Raw genomic sequence first — 17,654 nt, forward strand, 5'->3', positions numbered from 1 at the left:
ACGTTTAATAAATGTTGAGCTACATCACAACTCGCACCTGATATGAATGTGTGAAACATTCGGACCTCTTGATCATGCCTGATTTTCATCACTTCACCATAGGTAACTTTGCCTTCAGGTACCCAGCCCCCTCCCAACGCCTCTCCAACTCTCTACCTCGACTTTCTTCTTTTAAGACACTTCTTAAAACCCACCTGTCTGATCAAACTTTTGTTCGTCTGACCTAATATCTCCTTATCTGGCCCGGTGTCTTTTGTTTTGCAACGCTCCTGTGAAGCACCTTGGGACGTTTTATTAGGTTAAAGGCACTCTTTAAATACAAGTTCTTGTTCTTGTTGGAATGGAAATCCTGCGTTTAAGGATGCAACCACTAAACCTAAAGTCTAAAATGGGGTAGCAATGCATGTATGTGCACAGAGTGCGGTAAATAAGTTTGTTGAATTTCAGATGAAGATATGATATTGTGGCAATAAGAGACACCTGGCTCAAAGAAGGTCAGGAATGGGTATTAAATATTCCTGGATACAAGGTGTTCAGGAAAGATAGGAAAGGGAAAAAAGGAGGAGGGGTGGTGATATTGATTAAGGAGAGCATTGCAGAGCAGAGAAAGAGTATGCCCCAGAGGAGTTAAGGACAGAATCTATTTGGCAAGAGCTAAGGAACAAAAACGATGCCATTACATTACTCAGTATAGTCTGTAGACCATCAACTAGTGGGGAAGATGTAGAAGAATTTTCAAGGAAATTGTAGAGAGGTGCAAGAATTATAGAGTGGTTCCTAGAGTGTGTTCAGGGGAATTTCCCACAGCAGTCTAATGAGAAGGGAGGCATTGCTGGACCTGGTGCTTGGGAATAAGATGGGCAAAGTGGATTAAGTGTCAGTAGGGGGAAATTTAGGGGAAAGTGACCATTGTGTCATAAGGTTTAGGTTGGCTATAGAAAAGGGCAAGGAGCAATCCAGGGTTAGAATAATTACCTGGGGAAAAGCCACTTCAATGGAGTAAGAATGGATCTGGCCCAGATCAATTGAAATCAAAGATTAGCAGGCAAGACTGTAACTGTACAAAGGGCTGCATTAAATAAGATATGGTTCAAGTACAGACAGGGTATATCCCTATAAAGGGGAAAGATAGGGCAAACAAATCCAGAGCTCCCTAAATGATGAAAGAGATAGAGACTAAAATGAAATGGAAAAAAGTGCGCTTGTTACAGATGTCAGATAGATAATACAATTGAAAATGACATATATAAAATATTGAAGGTTCAGAGGGGAATTGAAACAGCAAATAAGAAAAGCAAACAGAGAGTATGAGAAGAGACTGGAAGCTAAAACAAAAATGAATCATAAAATATTTTATCGGCATATAAATAGGAAAAGGTGGTAAAAGGAAGTGTAGGGCCAAACAGGAACCAAAAAGGGGCAGAGGGCATGGTTGGGGTATTAAATGAATACTTTGCATCTGTCTTTACCCAGGGAGAAGATGCTGCCCAGGTCATGGTGAAGGGTTTAAAATTGATGAGGAGGAGGTAATGGATAGGCTATCTGTGCTTAAAGTTGATAAGGCATGAGGACCGAATGAGATGTATCCAAGGATACTGAAGAAAGTGAGAGTAGAAATTGTGGAGGCATTGGCCATAATTTTCCAATCTTCCTTAGACTCAGGGGTGGTGCCAGAGTTCTGGAGAATTGCAAATACTACACCCTTGTTCAAAAAAGGGTGTAAAGGTAAGCATAGTAACTACAGGCTAGTCAATTTAACCTCGGTGGTGGGGAAGCTTTCAGAAGCAATAATTTAGGACAAAATTAGTGGTCACTTGGACAAATACAGGTTAATTAAGGAAAGCCAGCATGGATTTGTTAAACATGTTTAATAACTCGCTTGAGTTTTTTGATGAGGCAACACAGAGGGTTGATGAGGGAAATACTGTTGATGTGGTATACCTGGATTTCCAAAAGGCATTTGATAAAGCGCCACACAACAGACTTGCGAGCAAAGTTATAGATCATGGAATAAAAGGGAAAGTAGCAAGATGGATAGGAAATTGGGTGAGTGACAGGAAACAAAGAGGAGTGGTGAACGATTGTTTTCCAGACTGGAGGTAGGTTTATAGTGGAGTTCCCCAGGGATTGGTGTTAGGACCCCTGCTCTTCCTGGTATATGTATTAATGACCTGGAGCTTGGTGCACATGGCAAAATTTGCAGATGATTCAAACTTGAAAGTATTGTGAACCATGAAGATAATAGTGTAGAATGAAAATAACTTAAGTTTGTAGAATGGGTAGACAAATGGCAGTTGAAATTTAACACAAAGAAGTGTGAAGTGACTCATTTTGGTAGGAAGAATGCAGAAAGACAATATAAAATAAAGGGTGTACTTCTAAAGGGGATGGAGGAGCAGGGGACCTGGGTGAATATGTGCATAAATCATTGAAGGTGGCAGGACAGGTTGAAAGTCTTGAGCTTAAGTAACTGAGGATCTGCTTGCATTGGGTATTTCAGCAAAATTAAAGGAAGACTGCAGCATGAGCAATTGGAGATCAGTCAATGTGAAAAAATATATATAAATACCATAAAACACAGGGATGACACATGAAAGAATATTATTAGGGTAACAAAAGTAAACATTATAACTGGTTAACCTTAAGTTGCAATTGCATTGATCCTAATTCTGTTGTTGACATCAGGCAGATATGTACAAAAATATACATTTCCTTTCAAAGCATGGGGTTAGAAGATGAACATTCCCCTTATAGAAGAGTAGATTATTCCATCCATAGTCTTCTTATTTCATATGATGAGTTGTGTAAAATTGCAAATATCACCCTGCAGCACCGGTGAAACAGGAATCAATAAAGAATGGTTAGCGCAACAACAGCCAGGTAATGGACAAAGGTTAGAAACCTTTTTGTCTGAATATCCACCAGGAACAGAGGAGGATTGCAATTTCTGGATGTGTTGCATTGTTCATGTGCTCCTTCCCATGGAAATCATTTTCAATTGAATCACGAGTCAGGTTTTGACTTTCCAGTGATTGCTATGGGTTGAAGAATAGTTTGGAGAAAGATTGAAATGTTCACATTGGGGGTTTGAAAAGATTTCAACTTCTTTTGTAAAAGAGAAAGTTCCAAAACTTTAAAAATATTTGAATATCAAAGATAGCTGGCATGTCTAAAGCTCCTCACACAGAGAGATGCATTATGTGAGAAAATTGAGACATGATATGTAGGAAGTGCTGAATAAAGAAAACAGAATATAAACAGAAAGAGCCTCTGAAATTTTTGTCCCAATGGGATGGCAATAACGTCCTGATATTTAAAACAGTGGGATACTTTTTATATGTTACTGCCCGCTATGACTCTTGGAATTTTCATTACTTTTACATAGAAGATGCTTACTGATGATCTGCCTGCATATATACCAATATAAAGTAACTGATGGCTTAAAATGATATATAAATAGAATAATAGATATGCATTGTTAACAGATCAAGGAGTCTGAAAGAAGATTACATTCCTGTTAATTGGTAAGTGTATGTGAATAATTATGGGTTTCTGTCAATATATGTTGGCCATCAATATAATTCATTCACAGCTTTCTGTCTTGTAAAATGATGGTTTGTGTAGTGGTGGTCAACTCTGTTAAACATCATCTGATGTGTCTCAGGAGCCCCACTCCACCATGGCAGTCTTTGCCACATTTGCTGCAAAGGAAGACAGTGGACTGAGAAGGTGTAGGATTCACTGGTCCCTGTTTTCTTGGGCCCTCTTCTTGGCCAGCTAAGCTCTAGAGGTCCTTGTTGTCAATGACCATCTCTCAGTTGTCAGTGTCAATGTCTGCTATCTTCACATCTCTTTGACACGTGTCCCTGTAATGGAGGTATGTACACCCAGGAGATTGTGACCCAGTGGCTAGTTCACCATATAGGTCTTTGAATAATGTCATCCGGCTAATGAACATATGAAGTAGGAGCAGAAGTAGGCCATTCGGCCCCTCGAGCCTGCTCTGCCATTCAATATGATCATGGCTAATCTGCTTGTGTTTCAAGTTCTACATTCCCATCTACCCATGATTACTTTTGATTCTCTTGCCTAACAAGAGTCTATCTACCTCTTCCTTAAAAATATTCAAAGACTGCTTTCTGAGGCAGAGAGTTACAAAGTTGCACAACCCTCTGAGAGAAAATAATTCTCCTCATCTCTGTCCTAAGGGTGACCCTTAATTTTAAAACAGTGCCCCCTAGTTGTGGACTCATCCACAAGAGGAAACATCCTTTCGATGTCCAACTTGTCAAGGCCATTGAGGATTTTATATACTTAATCAAGTCACCCTTCACTCTTCTAAACTCCAGTAGAAACAAGCCCAGCCTGTCCAACCTACCCTTATAAGACAACCAGCTCATTCCAGGTATCAATCTAGTAAACCTCTTCTGAACCACCTCCAATGCATTTACATCCTTCCTTAAATAAAGAGACCAAAACTGCACACAGTATTCGAGATGTGGTCTCACCAATGCCCTGTATGAATGTGTCTGAAAGTGCTCAGCCACGGCAGGAGACTCTTAGGAGGACAATGAAAATGCTTTAGGGATTAAAAAGATTATTCCTCAACTACTCATCATATGGACTGTGAGATTCCATATAAAGGAATAACCACCACTATCAACTGGTATAGAGACGGTTATGGCTGTGGGATCAGCATTCATGTCACCGCTTGTCGAACTGATAGTCAAGCTGCAAATCCCCCCACTCTTTCACAATTTTCCCCAGGTGAAGATGCAAAGCAATGTGAAGTATGGCAGTCATTCGGGCTGATTACAAGAAGTAGAGAATCATCTCTGTGATGTTATACCAAAATCTTTGATATGCTGTGTCCCTTCGAGTGCAACTTCTTCACTGAGATTGCAGGGTTGGAAAATCTATTCTAGAGAATAAGGGGTATCTGCGAATTATCATTGGTTTTAAGTGGCATCTGCTGTGGCACAGGGCAATTCCACCTGAGCAAATCACAAGTACCTTTCCTCTTAAACGAGGCACCTAAGCCTTCTTAGCCAAAGTGCAAGGGAATTCCCTTTATGTACATTCTACAGGAGTGTTACCTTTCATTAAACCCAAGAGGCCTGTGAAATAAAATGCTGTTGGCTTAGATTCTATTCCCACCTTGCCAGCTGATTGTTATAAAAGCATAGCTTTCTGCTTAATATGAAACACATGCAGAGCTGCATATTCTCTAACAGAGAATAAGATGTTTTAAGTGCACACTCAAGATCTGGACTGAAAGCTTGGGGGTGATTCCGCACCATAATTTAATCAAAGGATGGTTTGTAATTAATCATGGATATCTGGCAGAAATTGGAAGGTAGCAATCTGATCCCATTTAATACTTTACCAAGTCCATTTAATACCATACCAATCCTAATTCCAACCAGATACTTACCCATAATCTTTAAGGAATTGACAAACCCAACCTTAACTGCTTCTGACTCTAGTCTGTTTCATGTATCCACTTTCTGTGGGAAAATTTTTCTCCTAAGCTATAGTTCATCTGTAGTCTGCTCATTCTGTGCCCAGGTTTAAAGCTAAGAAACATGAAGGAAGATTAAGGTTAGTAGCTACAGGTGTGAGTTTGTATTATTCCAATGAGATCTGGGAAATCATTTCAATGACTGTGAATCTCTGTTGATATTTGTCAGATATTATATATATAGAAGATTGAGAGGAAGTTAGAAGGTCAAGCATGTCTTAAAACTTCATACACTATGTCATTAGTTCTGTTGTTTACAAAATATATTAGACTTGGGGGCTCAATGATTGCTTGCTGAATATCATGTAATATTCAATTTTCAAAATTTTTCACTTCACTCCTTAAGGTATTGGCTCCTTGCTGGGCTGTGATTGGAGAGGAGCCTTCTGTTACCCCAATCCAAACTTAGCTCTTCATCGCATGCATTTGTTGCACTGTGACCTAGCATGAGAGGTGAAAGGAAAATTGAAAGAAAGGAAAAGGTGAATTTTAAGGATGCAAGCAGGTGGGAAAATGGAGTATCTTGGTTAGTTTCTGAGTAAAACTCACTCTACTGAAAATTTGAAACTTGTCTAATTCCAGCCTCAGGTGTGCCCAGCTTTGTGACTTTGTTCGCCACGCCAAATCTCACATGCTAAGTATAAACTTTAAATCAATGTTGTAATTAATTTGCATGCATTTTAATTTCTGAGACTAATGCGCCCTGACCCTGCTGCTCCCTGGTGAGTTAGAGATCTCTCCTCCAAACACTGTCATGATTCCTTTCTTTTCCTGGAACATCCACCTTGACATAATCCACATCGTTCCTCCTCTAGGTCAACAGGCTGTCTCCAAGAGTAGTGAATCATAGTATCATAGAATAGTACAGCCCAAAAGGAAGCCACTTGGCTCATCAAGTCTGTAACAGCTCTTTCAAACTGCAATCCACTTAGTTCCATTACCCCAACTCTTTACCAATATTCCTTCATCTTTTTTCTCCTCCAAGCATTTATCCAATTTTCTTTTGAAGGCTACTATTGGCTCTGTTTCCACACCCTATCAGGCAAAACATTCCCAATTTTAACTATTCATTGCATGAAAATGTTCCACGACATGTTGTCTGTGATTCTTGTGCCCATCACCTTAAATCAGTGCCCTCTGTTGATCATCCTTGCAGTCACTGGAAACAATTTTTAAAATATATTAAAATCAAATAGCAGTGATCTCTGAGGGTTCCCAGACTCTGGTGAACTCTGTTAAAATGATCCTGAGATTTACCTTTTCCTGTCTCGGCTTCTCTTAGTCAGTAGCTTTTACTCTTGACTTGGAAGATTGTGGATTCAAGCTCCAGTTCAGTGTTGCTCCCACTCCAGTGTGACACTTCGAAACTACCGCCCGAGGCAGTGAAATGTGCTATATCATTGCAAGTTCTCACTTTTCTTTCCCCTTAAGAGATGCACCATCTACAATAGAGAGTCTCTTATCCTGTGCATATCAAGGCAACTCCCATATTTCCATAAACCTCCCCATCTCTCTACCTCTTTCTTCTCCCTTAAGATGTTCCCTAAAACCTACCCCTTTGACCAAGCTTTTGGTCACCTGTCCTTATATCTTCTAATGTGGCTCAGTATCAAGTTTTGTCTGATTATGCTCCTGTGAAGTGCTTTGGAATGTTTTACTATGTCAAAGGTGCTATATAAATGCAAGTTGGTGTTGTTCTTTGATGAGCTACTTCAGAACACCCTTGATAGAGAAAGAGGAGAATAAACCGAAGTTTCCACTCCTGACCATTCTCTTTCTACAGGAAAGTGTTTAGTGTGGACTCTAGGTAAGAATAGGATTGTATTTAATCAAATGCCATGCCAACATGCTATCTATGTTCACATCTGAATAATGTGAGGGATGGAAAGGCCCCTGATACTTTTCGTTAGCTCTTTACACGCTGCATCATCTTTCACTTTGTGTGATGGGGAGTTCAGAGAGAGAGAGAGAGAGAGACGAAGAATGCACATAATAAAATACTTTTAAAAGTTAGCACAGCCATTTTGTAGTACATAAAACAACAGCTGTGATGGAAAGTTACAAGTTTCCAACATAATCAGGAGGCTTCAAATTACCTCATAAAACTGCACCAGCAAAGTGTAAGCCCTTTACAAACCCAACCTGAACTCTTTGACTTTGTCGCAACATAACTCACTCCTTTTAATATAGTGTGGATCTTTTTTTTAACTGAGTATTTTTATGGTCATGAAGGCTGGGGATGTTAGGTGAAAGGAAGAGAAGGCAGATTTCGAACATTTTAGTATGTATTGAATCAGTAGAGCACAAGTCACATACAGAACTTTAAAACTTTTATTCCTGGGATGTTTTCATCGCTGACAAGGCCAGCATTTATGGCCGTCCCTCAGTTTCCTCGAGAAGATGGTTTAATACATCTGAATGGCTTGCGACACTACTTCGGAAGGAGGCTAAGAGTCATGCACGATGGTGTGAGACTGGAGTTACATTAAGGCCCAGGCCAGGTAAGGACAACAGGTTTTTCCTTCCCTAAAGGACAATTGGGTTTTTATGACAATCTCACAGCTGGTGTCAATAACCATCATGCACCATCTTTTATGCAGAGCCACTGAAAACATTACATACGTCCTCAGAGACACTCCAGTCATAGTATCGAACATTACAATTAGTCAGACATTCACACATCTTGTCAACAATATTGACAGTATGCTAATAAATCTTCATTAAGTAATACTTTGAGATGTTTCATTGCGCAAAGGGCACAAAACTAATACATGTTGTTGTTTTAAGAGTTTGCACCAGGGCCAAAGTGAAGCCATTTCCTCTCTTTCTGCAAAGTGGGTGAATGTGGGTGTTCAGGTATTGGTGGCTTACTACCTGGCACAGTGTCTAGCATCTCTTGTGCAGCCTGAGGATCCGGGCACCGTCTGTAGATGCTCCTCCTAGTCCAGGCACAGACTGATTCCTGTTGGATAGCCCACTGGTATCATGGTGGTGGTGGTTAGAAAAAGTAATTAAAGATCACTAAAGCGTCAAACGGAAAAGAAAACAAAAAGTTTTTTTTTGAAAGAAATGGTTAAGAACTATCAAAGTATGCTTATTTTTATATTGATGTGTCCTTTTTATGATCTCCAAATGTTTACCATTGCCTAGCAACCCTGGATGCTCATTTACAATAGGGATCCCTGACTCAGTTGCTGCAGACACTAATGTGATGGCCTGGCATTCCCAAACTGATATTAAAATAAAATGAAGTGCCCACCTTTTATTAACTGGATGCAGTTGTCCAGGAGTGTGGCAAGGGGTCGGGAATCTGGCTGCTTCAATATGGCTGGAAAATGTGGGCAGAAATGGAAGGAAAGCCCGGTTTTCCTCCTGAGTGATGCTAGGATTTTGCTGGTGGTTGGTGTCAAAATGCAGCTAGCTAGATGGTGAAGAATAGAAAATGGAGTTTAGTCTTTATTCACTCTCAAGATTTTGTTTACAGAGACACGCATCACATACCACACCTCTTTCAACTGGATCGTTTGTGTTTGTGTGATTTTTTAATTCATTTTTAAGGGATGCGGCTAGGCCAGTAGCTTTTATTGTCCATCCCTAATTGCTCTTGTTCAGAGGGCCTTTAAGAGTCAAGTGTTGTGGGTCTGGAGTCATATGTAGGCCAGAGCAGGTAAAGACGGCAGATTTCCTTCCCTAGATGGGAACCTGGTTTTTACGACAACCAACAACGGTTTCGTGGTCAACATCAGACTTTTAATCCCAGATTTTTATTGAATTCAAATTTCACCATCTACCTTGGTGGGATTCAAACACAGGCCCCCAAAGCATTAATATAAAAACAGAAAATGCTGGAAAAACTCAGCAGGTCTGGCAGCATCTTCGGAGAGAGCAATAGAGTTAACGGCCGGGATTTTCCGTGCCCACCAGCGTCGGGCATGTTCGGTGGCGTGAGCGGACAATATGGTGTGGTTCGGTTTCATGACGGCGTGAAACCAGTTTGCAATTGTCCACTCAGCCCGTCCATGGCAGGGCCACGTTTCCCGCCATCGGACATCGGGAACCTCATTGTAATACATCAGCATATCATTATTAGACCAGTCTGCCGGAATGGTCCCTTCCCCACCTACCGCTGGATCGTCCGCCCACTTCAGCGGGAAGACACGTCAACGTGTTTCACAACAGCACATAAGCGACGTGCACCTGGTGGGCTGCACTTCACTTGGCACTTCAAGGTTTGTTTGCCCACCTTGCTTCGGGCAGCACTCGCAGTCACCAGCACCAGGCTTCACAGGGAGCACCACATCACTTTTAGGGGAGCTCACGGCAGGTCTCTACCTACCAGATCAGCCAGATGTCGGTGGCTATTCAACAGCTGGAGGGCGAGGGCTTGCTTAGCGAAGGGGGAGTTGTGGCCTCAGGCAAGGGAGGAGGCTGCAAAGTGAGGACTGTACTGGGGAAGGGGAGGGGGGGGTATCCCAGGGTGTGCGTGGGGGTCACATGTTGACCTGTCAAGTGGCCTCAAGATGGTGAGCGCTGAGGAGGCAGTCTCCAGAGGAGATGAGGCCAGATGGACATGTGAGGGTATGTGTGTGAGAATGGGTGGTGATGTCTCTTGAGCTGGCAATGAGTGAGATGCTAGTGAATGCGTGATGGGCTTGAGTGTGTGAGTTTAGAGTGATGAGATGATTGCCATACCCTGGGTGCACGGATGAGGTAATTTATCCTCTATTAGCATTGGATGGCCAACTTCTTCTGTGCAGCATTAGCACTGATCACCACCTCCACCACCTCCCAAGCATGGTTGGTCATGCCCCTGCCCATCCTGCGGCCAGAGTGGGGATAGAGGACATCGCGACAGGGCCTCCTTGGCGTCCAAAAGGTGATCCAGTGGATGCGTCACTAAACCTGGGGGCTGCAGTCTTTTTGCCTTTCATGGACATCTTCCCTGCAGTAGTCCTGGGCCTGAAGCGTTAAGATGTGTGCGGCAGCTGCACTTTAAATATGGCGCCTGGCGTGGTGAAGCGGTGAGGTGATGCGGTGGCAGGTGAATGACAGCCCACCCGCCATGGAAACGGCATGTTTCCCAGGAATGCACAACTAATACGGTGGGTTTGGGACGAGACGGCGTGAAAATCGCCATTGCGGCCTTTTTATCCGCCCAGGACTGCAAACTTAGTGCAAATCTGGGGCGATTCCGCCCAACCTCTTGAGTCCGTATGATGCTCTGAAGAATGGTGATACAGACTTGAAACGTTAACTCCGTTTCTCTCTCCACAGATGCTGCCAGACTGGCTGAGTTTTTCCAGTATTTTCTGTTTTTATTTCAGATTTCCAGCATCCGCAGTGTTTTGCTTTTATCCCCAGAGCATTAGCCTGGGCCTCTGGAATACTAGTCCAGTGATGATACCACTGCACTACCGCCTCCCCAGACGTGTGTGTGTGAGTGTGTGTGTGTGTGTGTGTGTGTATATATAGGTACACAAGTGAATTCCCATTTAATCACCTGAATACAATTAATACCTAATTGATATATAATTAATAGTTAGTGCTAAATTCTAGCAGGGCCCTGTCCAAGCACTTTCAGCGATACTGTATGAAGCTGCTGTCTGTTATCCAACGCTTCAGGCAGTTAATCACCAGCAGAGCTACTGAGAAACAAGAATCCAGGGTAAATGATACCTCTGGGTAAATACTTGAAGGGGAGAAACATAGGGCTTTGGGGAAAGGGCCGGGGAGTGGGATTAATTGGATAGCTCTTTCAGAAAGCTGGCTTTCTTCTGTGCTGTAAGACTCTATGGTTGATGCTTGATAAGATATCAGTTCTGAAAAATATAAATGTAAAATGTCTCATTCCATCTGGTTCAACGAAGAAGATTCTTTTAATGATATGATATAATGTTGACTGACATGACAACCAATTTAAATATAGAACAGCCATCGTAGCATGTGGTGTGAGTACATTTTCTGGACATCTTGTCTGTCTTTTTAACTATAGATGCATGAATGAGCAGTACACAATTAGCGCACACAATGGATTGGCTGAATGACTCACTGTTACTTCTTTGTCCGCCTGTCTTTTGAAAAAGCTGATATCTATAGTAATGAGAATTGTAATCCTGAGAATGCCTGCAGTGATCTGGAAGATAAGATTGAGGGGATTTAAGATTTAGTTCCTTCTGGTAAAAACTGATTAATTTGTCCCTGTTAAAATATGGCTGAGCCCTGCTTTAACACATTTGCACATCCAGTTATAATCAGGTGGCCTTTAAGGAAGGAACAAAGTCCAAGGTTTAGCACTTCACACGCAGCACATCCCTGTCCAGGAAATAAAACACATGCATTGGGAAATTGGTGGGAGCTGTTCCACTCTCCTGGCATTATTCCATGGGAAGTGTAGTGAAAATCCTGCTAATGAGTGTGAAAGAAGTTTCCACCACACACATAGGGTGGAAGGGTCTGTGTGAAAAATGTCCAGACCTAGTAAATTGTACACAAACGCAACAGTTTGGCTCCCAGGAAGTCTTGCTGTTAACCAAAATGTCTGACCATAGTAGACTGATTATAACATGGAATATATAATCTCAAGTCTTGCGTGGATCTATAAAAAACTATATTAGCATAAGTCACTCACCTGATAATATGAATTAACAGAAATTGTGTGTATAATTAACTTGGACATTCTTTGGCTTTAGTTACCAAACACTATTTCGGAACATTTATTAGTATATCTGGTATAGTTAAAAATTATACTGGAAAAAGCTCTCAATTTTTCCATGATTATGTGTATGTCCACAATTAAGTGTAAACATGTCACATTGTAATGATATCCTCCCACCAGCAGAGGCACTGTAGCCTTATTTATCATAGGGAAAAACCCAGGTAAGGAACTAAGGCCGACAGTGAAAAAGACCACCACAATTGGAAAGAGAAAAAGACTGAAGTAAATGAGGATAATGCAAATAAAAGATTGGGTTTTGAAAGTCTGCACACCGTAGGGGAGAGGAAAAGAGGCAAGGAGTTCTATAGTTACGAGGTCCTTGAGTTAGGCTAGAAGATGGTGCAATGAGAATTAATTTCAACACAGCAAGCTTGCAGAGAGGAGGTAAATATATTTGGAGATTAGAGAGAAGAGAAATATCCAGAGGAGCACTGGCTATGATATATATACATACATATGATGAGAAAACTTGTGTTAAAATACATGGTCGAAGTCTTGAGATCTGGAGGTGAAAGGACTGCTTATTAGATGAGATGTATCTTCTTGTGACCCTGTCCAGCACTTTAAGAGAAATGCTAGAAAAAATGTATACAAGTGGCATATCGATCTGCGCTGGATTTGGGCTAGATGGAGAGTTACAAATTGTTAAGATCTTCTGCTTGCCAGCACTTGTATGTTCATATGGTCAAATTATGGGTGGAAACCAGCAGCCTACCACCTGCTATGGGAGTCTCAATGCATCGTGCTCTGCCCCTGGCCCATCCCTCTGCCACCTTCCCCACCTTCAATGACACATCCTTTAGCCACACAGACCTACCTTAAAACTTAACCACTCAACCTCCCCTTTAATCACATCCCTAATTTTTCTCCCACTTTCAACATTGTGTTTTACAGTCTGCTTGTAAATTGTACCGAGGTGCTTTAAGTAAAAGATGCTGTATAGTCGATAGGGTCGATAGAGAAAAATTACAACCTTTGGCAAGAGAGTCTTCATCAAGGGGGCATGACCTTAAATTAGAGTTAGGCACTCCAGGGGTGATGTCAGGAAGCATTTCTTTGCACAAAGGGTAGTGAAAATCTAGAGCTGTCTCCCCCAAAAGTTGTTGAGGGTGGGATCAATTGAAAATTTTAAAACTGAGATTGTTAGATTTTTGTGATGCAAAGATATTAAGGGTCATGAAAAAAGATAGATGGATTTAAGTTACTGATCAGTCATGATCTAATTGAATGGCAGAACAGGCTCAAGGGGCTGAATGGCCTCTTCCTGTTCCTATGCTCTTACACTCTTAGGATCACTTGTCTTCCCTGTAAAATCAATGCCATCAGGTCTTCCCTTATGTGACAGCAAAATGAAATGTTCCCGCCCCAAACAATATTAAATCATCTTTGCACTGACAATTTTTCACACTCATGAATACAATGCTTATAAACTTCTAACTGGCTTGCCAAGATTGTTCTGCTCGGATCAACCTGAGATTATAACAATTTGGAATCTTTATATCCAATTAATTGTTCAATCAGCAACTTAGCTTAAAGAAAGAGGCAGAAAGTATTGAAAAATAAACGTACATCATCTAGAAAGGGGCAAAGTGCTTCTGTCTCTTGTTAAAGCTCGACAGCAGTTTCAACATATCGTGTAGACAGAGCACTGAAAACCAGAGCACTACCGGATGTTTCCATTGCACCCAGGGTCTCATGAGGGGGAGACTTCAATAATCTTCAGGTGTTTCCTCTAGCAGGAAAACTTGAGAGTGGAGGCTACAAGGCCGCAGCCCAGGGGCTAAATTAGAGATCAGTATTCACGATGTCCTGGGAGTACGTCTGGCTTGTCAACTGGGAACTGTCAGTTGTATGATGGCAGAAAAGGAAGACTTGCATTTACATAATGTCTTTCACAATCATTAGACGCCCCAAAGTTATTTATAGCCAATGAAGTACTTTTGAAGTGTATTCACTGTTGTAATGTAGGAAACAGGGCAGCCAATTTGCACATAGCAAGCTCCCACAAACAGCAATGAGTTAATGACCGCATCATCTGTTTTTGTGATGTTGATTGAGAGATAAATATTCATCCGGATACCGGGGAGAACTCTCCTGCTCTTTTTCAAAATGGTGCCATGGGATCTTTTACCTGCACTTTTTTTTGCAAAAATATACTTTACTCATAAAATATCTAAAAGAGCATTACAAAACATTTTAAAATGGTCATTACAGAAAGTGCAATGATTCCAATGTTCTACGTAGATCATATTGCACTCTGAGGTGTTTTAATACAATTGTGATACATGTAATATTTACTGTATACATTCAATGTGTGTCATACAGCCCGAGGGATTCTATACAATTTCTAGCCCCTTGGTGCACTCTGGCTGAAAGGCCTTAGACAGTGACCTTCCCCCATTGCACCTTTACAGCGGCTGCCCCAAGGTTTAGTGCATCCCTCAGCACCTAGTCCTGGACCTTGGAATGTGCCAGTCTGTAAAAATCGCTCTGCACTGGAGGTTTCTGACAGACCAAAGAGCATCTTTCACCGAGTTGATGATCCTCCAGCTGCAGCTAATGTTTATCTTGGCGTGTGCCCCTGGAAATAGCCTGGAGAGCACAGAATCCTGTGTCACAGAACTGCTCAGGATGAACCTTGACAAAAACCACTGCATTTCTCTTACAGAGGAGATTCACCAGGATGTTGCCTGGGCTGGAGCATGTCACCTATGAAGAGAGACTAGATAGGCTGGGGTTGTTTTCCTTAGAGCAGAGAAGGCTGAGGGGGGACCTGATAGAGGTATACAAAATTATGAGGGGCATAGGTAGGGTAGATAGGAAGAAACTTTTCCCCTTAGCGGAAGTGTCAGTAACCAGGGGGCATAGATTTAAGGTAAAGGGCAGGAGGTTTAGAGGGGATTTGGGGAAAAATGTTTTTACCCAGAGGGTGATTGAAATCTGGAACACACTGCCTGAGGGGATGGTACAGGCAGGAACCCTCACAACATTTAAGAAGTATTTAGATGAGCACTTGAAACCCCACAGCACACAGGGCTACAGGCCAATTGCTTGAAAATGGGATTAGAATAGATAGGTGCTTGATGGCCAACATGGAGCCAATGGGCCGAAGGGCCTGTTTCTATGCTGTATAACTCTATGGTCTTTTTTGAAAAGGCACATTCCTGAAGGAGGTGGACAACATTCTCTTCCCAACAACAGCCACCTTGAGGGCAACGTGCGGAGCGGGTGAGACTCCGGGCATGCATGAAGGATCTGACGGTGAGGGCTTTTCTCACCACCAGCCAAGCTATGTCTCGGTGTCGATTAGAACGTTCTGGCGATGAGGCATTCACCAAGTGACTTTGACAGTCTGCTCAGGGAACCATCCATCAGGATCCATCATCTCCCTTTCCAGCAGAGCCTCTAGGGCATTAAGTGCAGACCACTAGCTGATGGACTTGTGGTCAAAGTTGAGAGAACAGACGTTAACATTTCATCTGAAAGACAGGCTCCTCTGACAGAGCAGCACTCCCTCAGTACCACACTGAAGGCTTAGCCTAGATTTTGTGCTTTATAAAGTTCCATAAATGTTAGTAACGGGGACATAATCGTGGACCAGTCTCAGAGAATGGCTCAAGTCGGTGAGTCTTCATCACATCCAGTTCCTCAAATGGAAAGTTTCACATTCTTTGTCCCACTGTGGGGCTGAGGTTTGCCTATCCATTCACAATCTCTACTTGCTGTTCGGGCATTTGCCGCTATGTGGCCCCCAAACACAAGGCGAAAAGAGCCCATCGGTTTGTGAGTCTGTGAGGCTCTGGACCGGACTTCGGCCTTGTCCAGAACTCTCAGAGAACCGAGGACTCCTGCAGCAAATCTTAAAATGACATTTCAGATCCCCTTTAATCTGATTATCCATTTCGCATTAAAAGGCGGATTAAAGAGTGTGAACCCACATCCCATTCCCCGGGAATGGAGCTGCTGGAGTGGGAATTCTGTCCCGATTCCCGGGACATGGGCTCCCCGCTCTCACTCAGGATCGCTCGCTTAAGCTGCGCTTTGTTGGTGCTCAGTCCTTTTACAGAGGGAAGGTTGGGGGGGGGCGCCCCTGTCCAGAGAGAGAGAGAGAGAGAGAAGTTCACAACTTGTGGGGAAGAGAAGGTTTGATAACTGCTTGGGTGGGTGGGGGGGTGGGGGGGGGACAATAATGAGAAGAATTGCCGAGCTACTTGAATAATACTTCAACTCTGTAACAGTGTGACTGGGTGAGAGTGCTTGCTTGTGTTCAAGTCTGTTTTTGTATGTGTCTGTGTGTGTGTCTGAGTTTGTGTGTGTGTGTTTGTGTGTTTTGAATATTTGTGTCCCTGTGAGTGTGTCTGAGTATTTGTGTGTGTGTGTCTGAGTATTTGTGTGTGAGTGTGTCTGAGTATTTGTGTGTGTGTCTGAGTATTTGTGTGTCTGTGTTTTGAGTATTTGTGTCCCTGTGAGTGTGTCTGAGTATTTGTGTGTGTGTGTCTGAGTGTGTGTGTGTGTGTCTGAGTATTTGTGTGTGTGTGTGTCTGAGTATTTGTGTGTCTGTGTTTTGAGTATTTGTGTCCCTGTGAGTGTGTCTGAGTATTTGTGTGTGTGTGTCTGAGTGTGTGTGTGTGTGTCTGAGTATTTGTGTGTGTGTGTGTCTGAGTATTTGTGTGTCTGTGTGTCTGAGTGTGTGTGTGTGTGTCTGAGTATTTGTGTGTGTGTGTGTCTGAGTTTTTGTGTGTCTGTGTTTTGAGTATTTGTGTCCCTGTGAGTGTGTCTGAGTATTTGTGTATGTGTGTTTTGAGTATTTGTGTCACTGTGAGTGTGTCTGAGTATTTGTGTGTGTGTGTTTTGAGTATTTGTGTCCCTGTGAGTGTGTCTGAGTATTTGTGTGTTTGTGTGTTTTGAGTATTTGTGTCCCTGTGAGTGTGTCTGAGTTTGTGTGTGTGTGTTTTGAGTATTTGTGTCCCTGTGTGTGTGTCTGAGTTTGTGTGTGTGTGTTCTGAGTATTTGTGTCCCTGTGAGTGTGTCTGAGTATTTGTGTGTGTGTGTTTTGAGTATTTGTGTCCCTGTGAGTGTGTCTGAGTATTTGTGTGTTTGTGTGTTTTGAGTATTTGTGTCCCTGTGAGTGTGTCTGAGTTTGTGTGTGTGTGTTTTGAGTATTTGTGTCCCTGTGAGTGTGTCTGAGTTTGTGTGTGTGTTTTTTGAGTATTTGTGTCCCTGTGTGTGTGTCTGAGTTTGTGTGTGTGTGTTTTGAGTATTTGTGTCCCTGTGAGTGTGTCTGAGTTTTTGTATGTGTGTGTGTGTGTCTGAGTATTTGTGTCCCTGTGTGTGTCTGACTCTCAGTGTGTTGGTCTGTTTGTGCGAGTGTGTTTGAGAGGTTGTGCCTGTTCCCCTGTGAGAGAGGGGTGGGGGGGA

At 42.4% G+C, this 17,654-nt stretch overlaps 1 protein-coding gene across 1 annotated transcript in view; it reads right to left on the minus strand.

Moving 5' to 3' along the window:
- Positions 1-8,203, minus strand: part of rxfp3.3a3 (relaxin family peptide receptor 3.3a3) — a 10,393-nt gene extending 2,190 nt beyond the window's left edge. Inside the window, exons 1-3 of the mRNA XM_078529900.1 lie at positions 8,144-8,203; positions 6,476-6,556; positions 97-152 (exon numbers count right to left, since the gene is read on the minus strand). Of these exons, the coding sequence (XP_078386026.1) occupies positions 97-152; positions 6,476-6,556; positions 8,144-8,203 (197 nt within the window). The remainder of the gene's footprint in view (positions 1-96; positions 153-6,475; positions 6,557-8,143) is intronic.
- Positions 8,204-17,654: the final 9,451 nt, after the last annotated feature.

Source organism: Cetorhinus maximus, chromosome 26 (assembly GCF_964194155.1).
Source record: "Cetorhinus maximus chromosome 26, sCetMax3.hap1.1, whole genome shotgun sequence".
Lineage (NCBI taxonomy): Eukaryota > Metazoa > Chordata > Chondrichthyes > Lamniformes > Cetorhinidae > Cetorhinus > Cetorhinus maximus.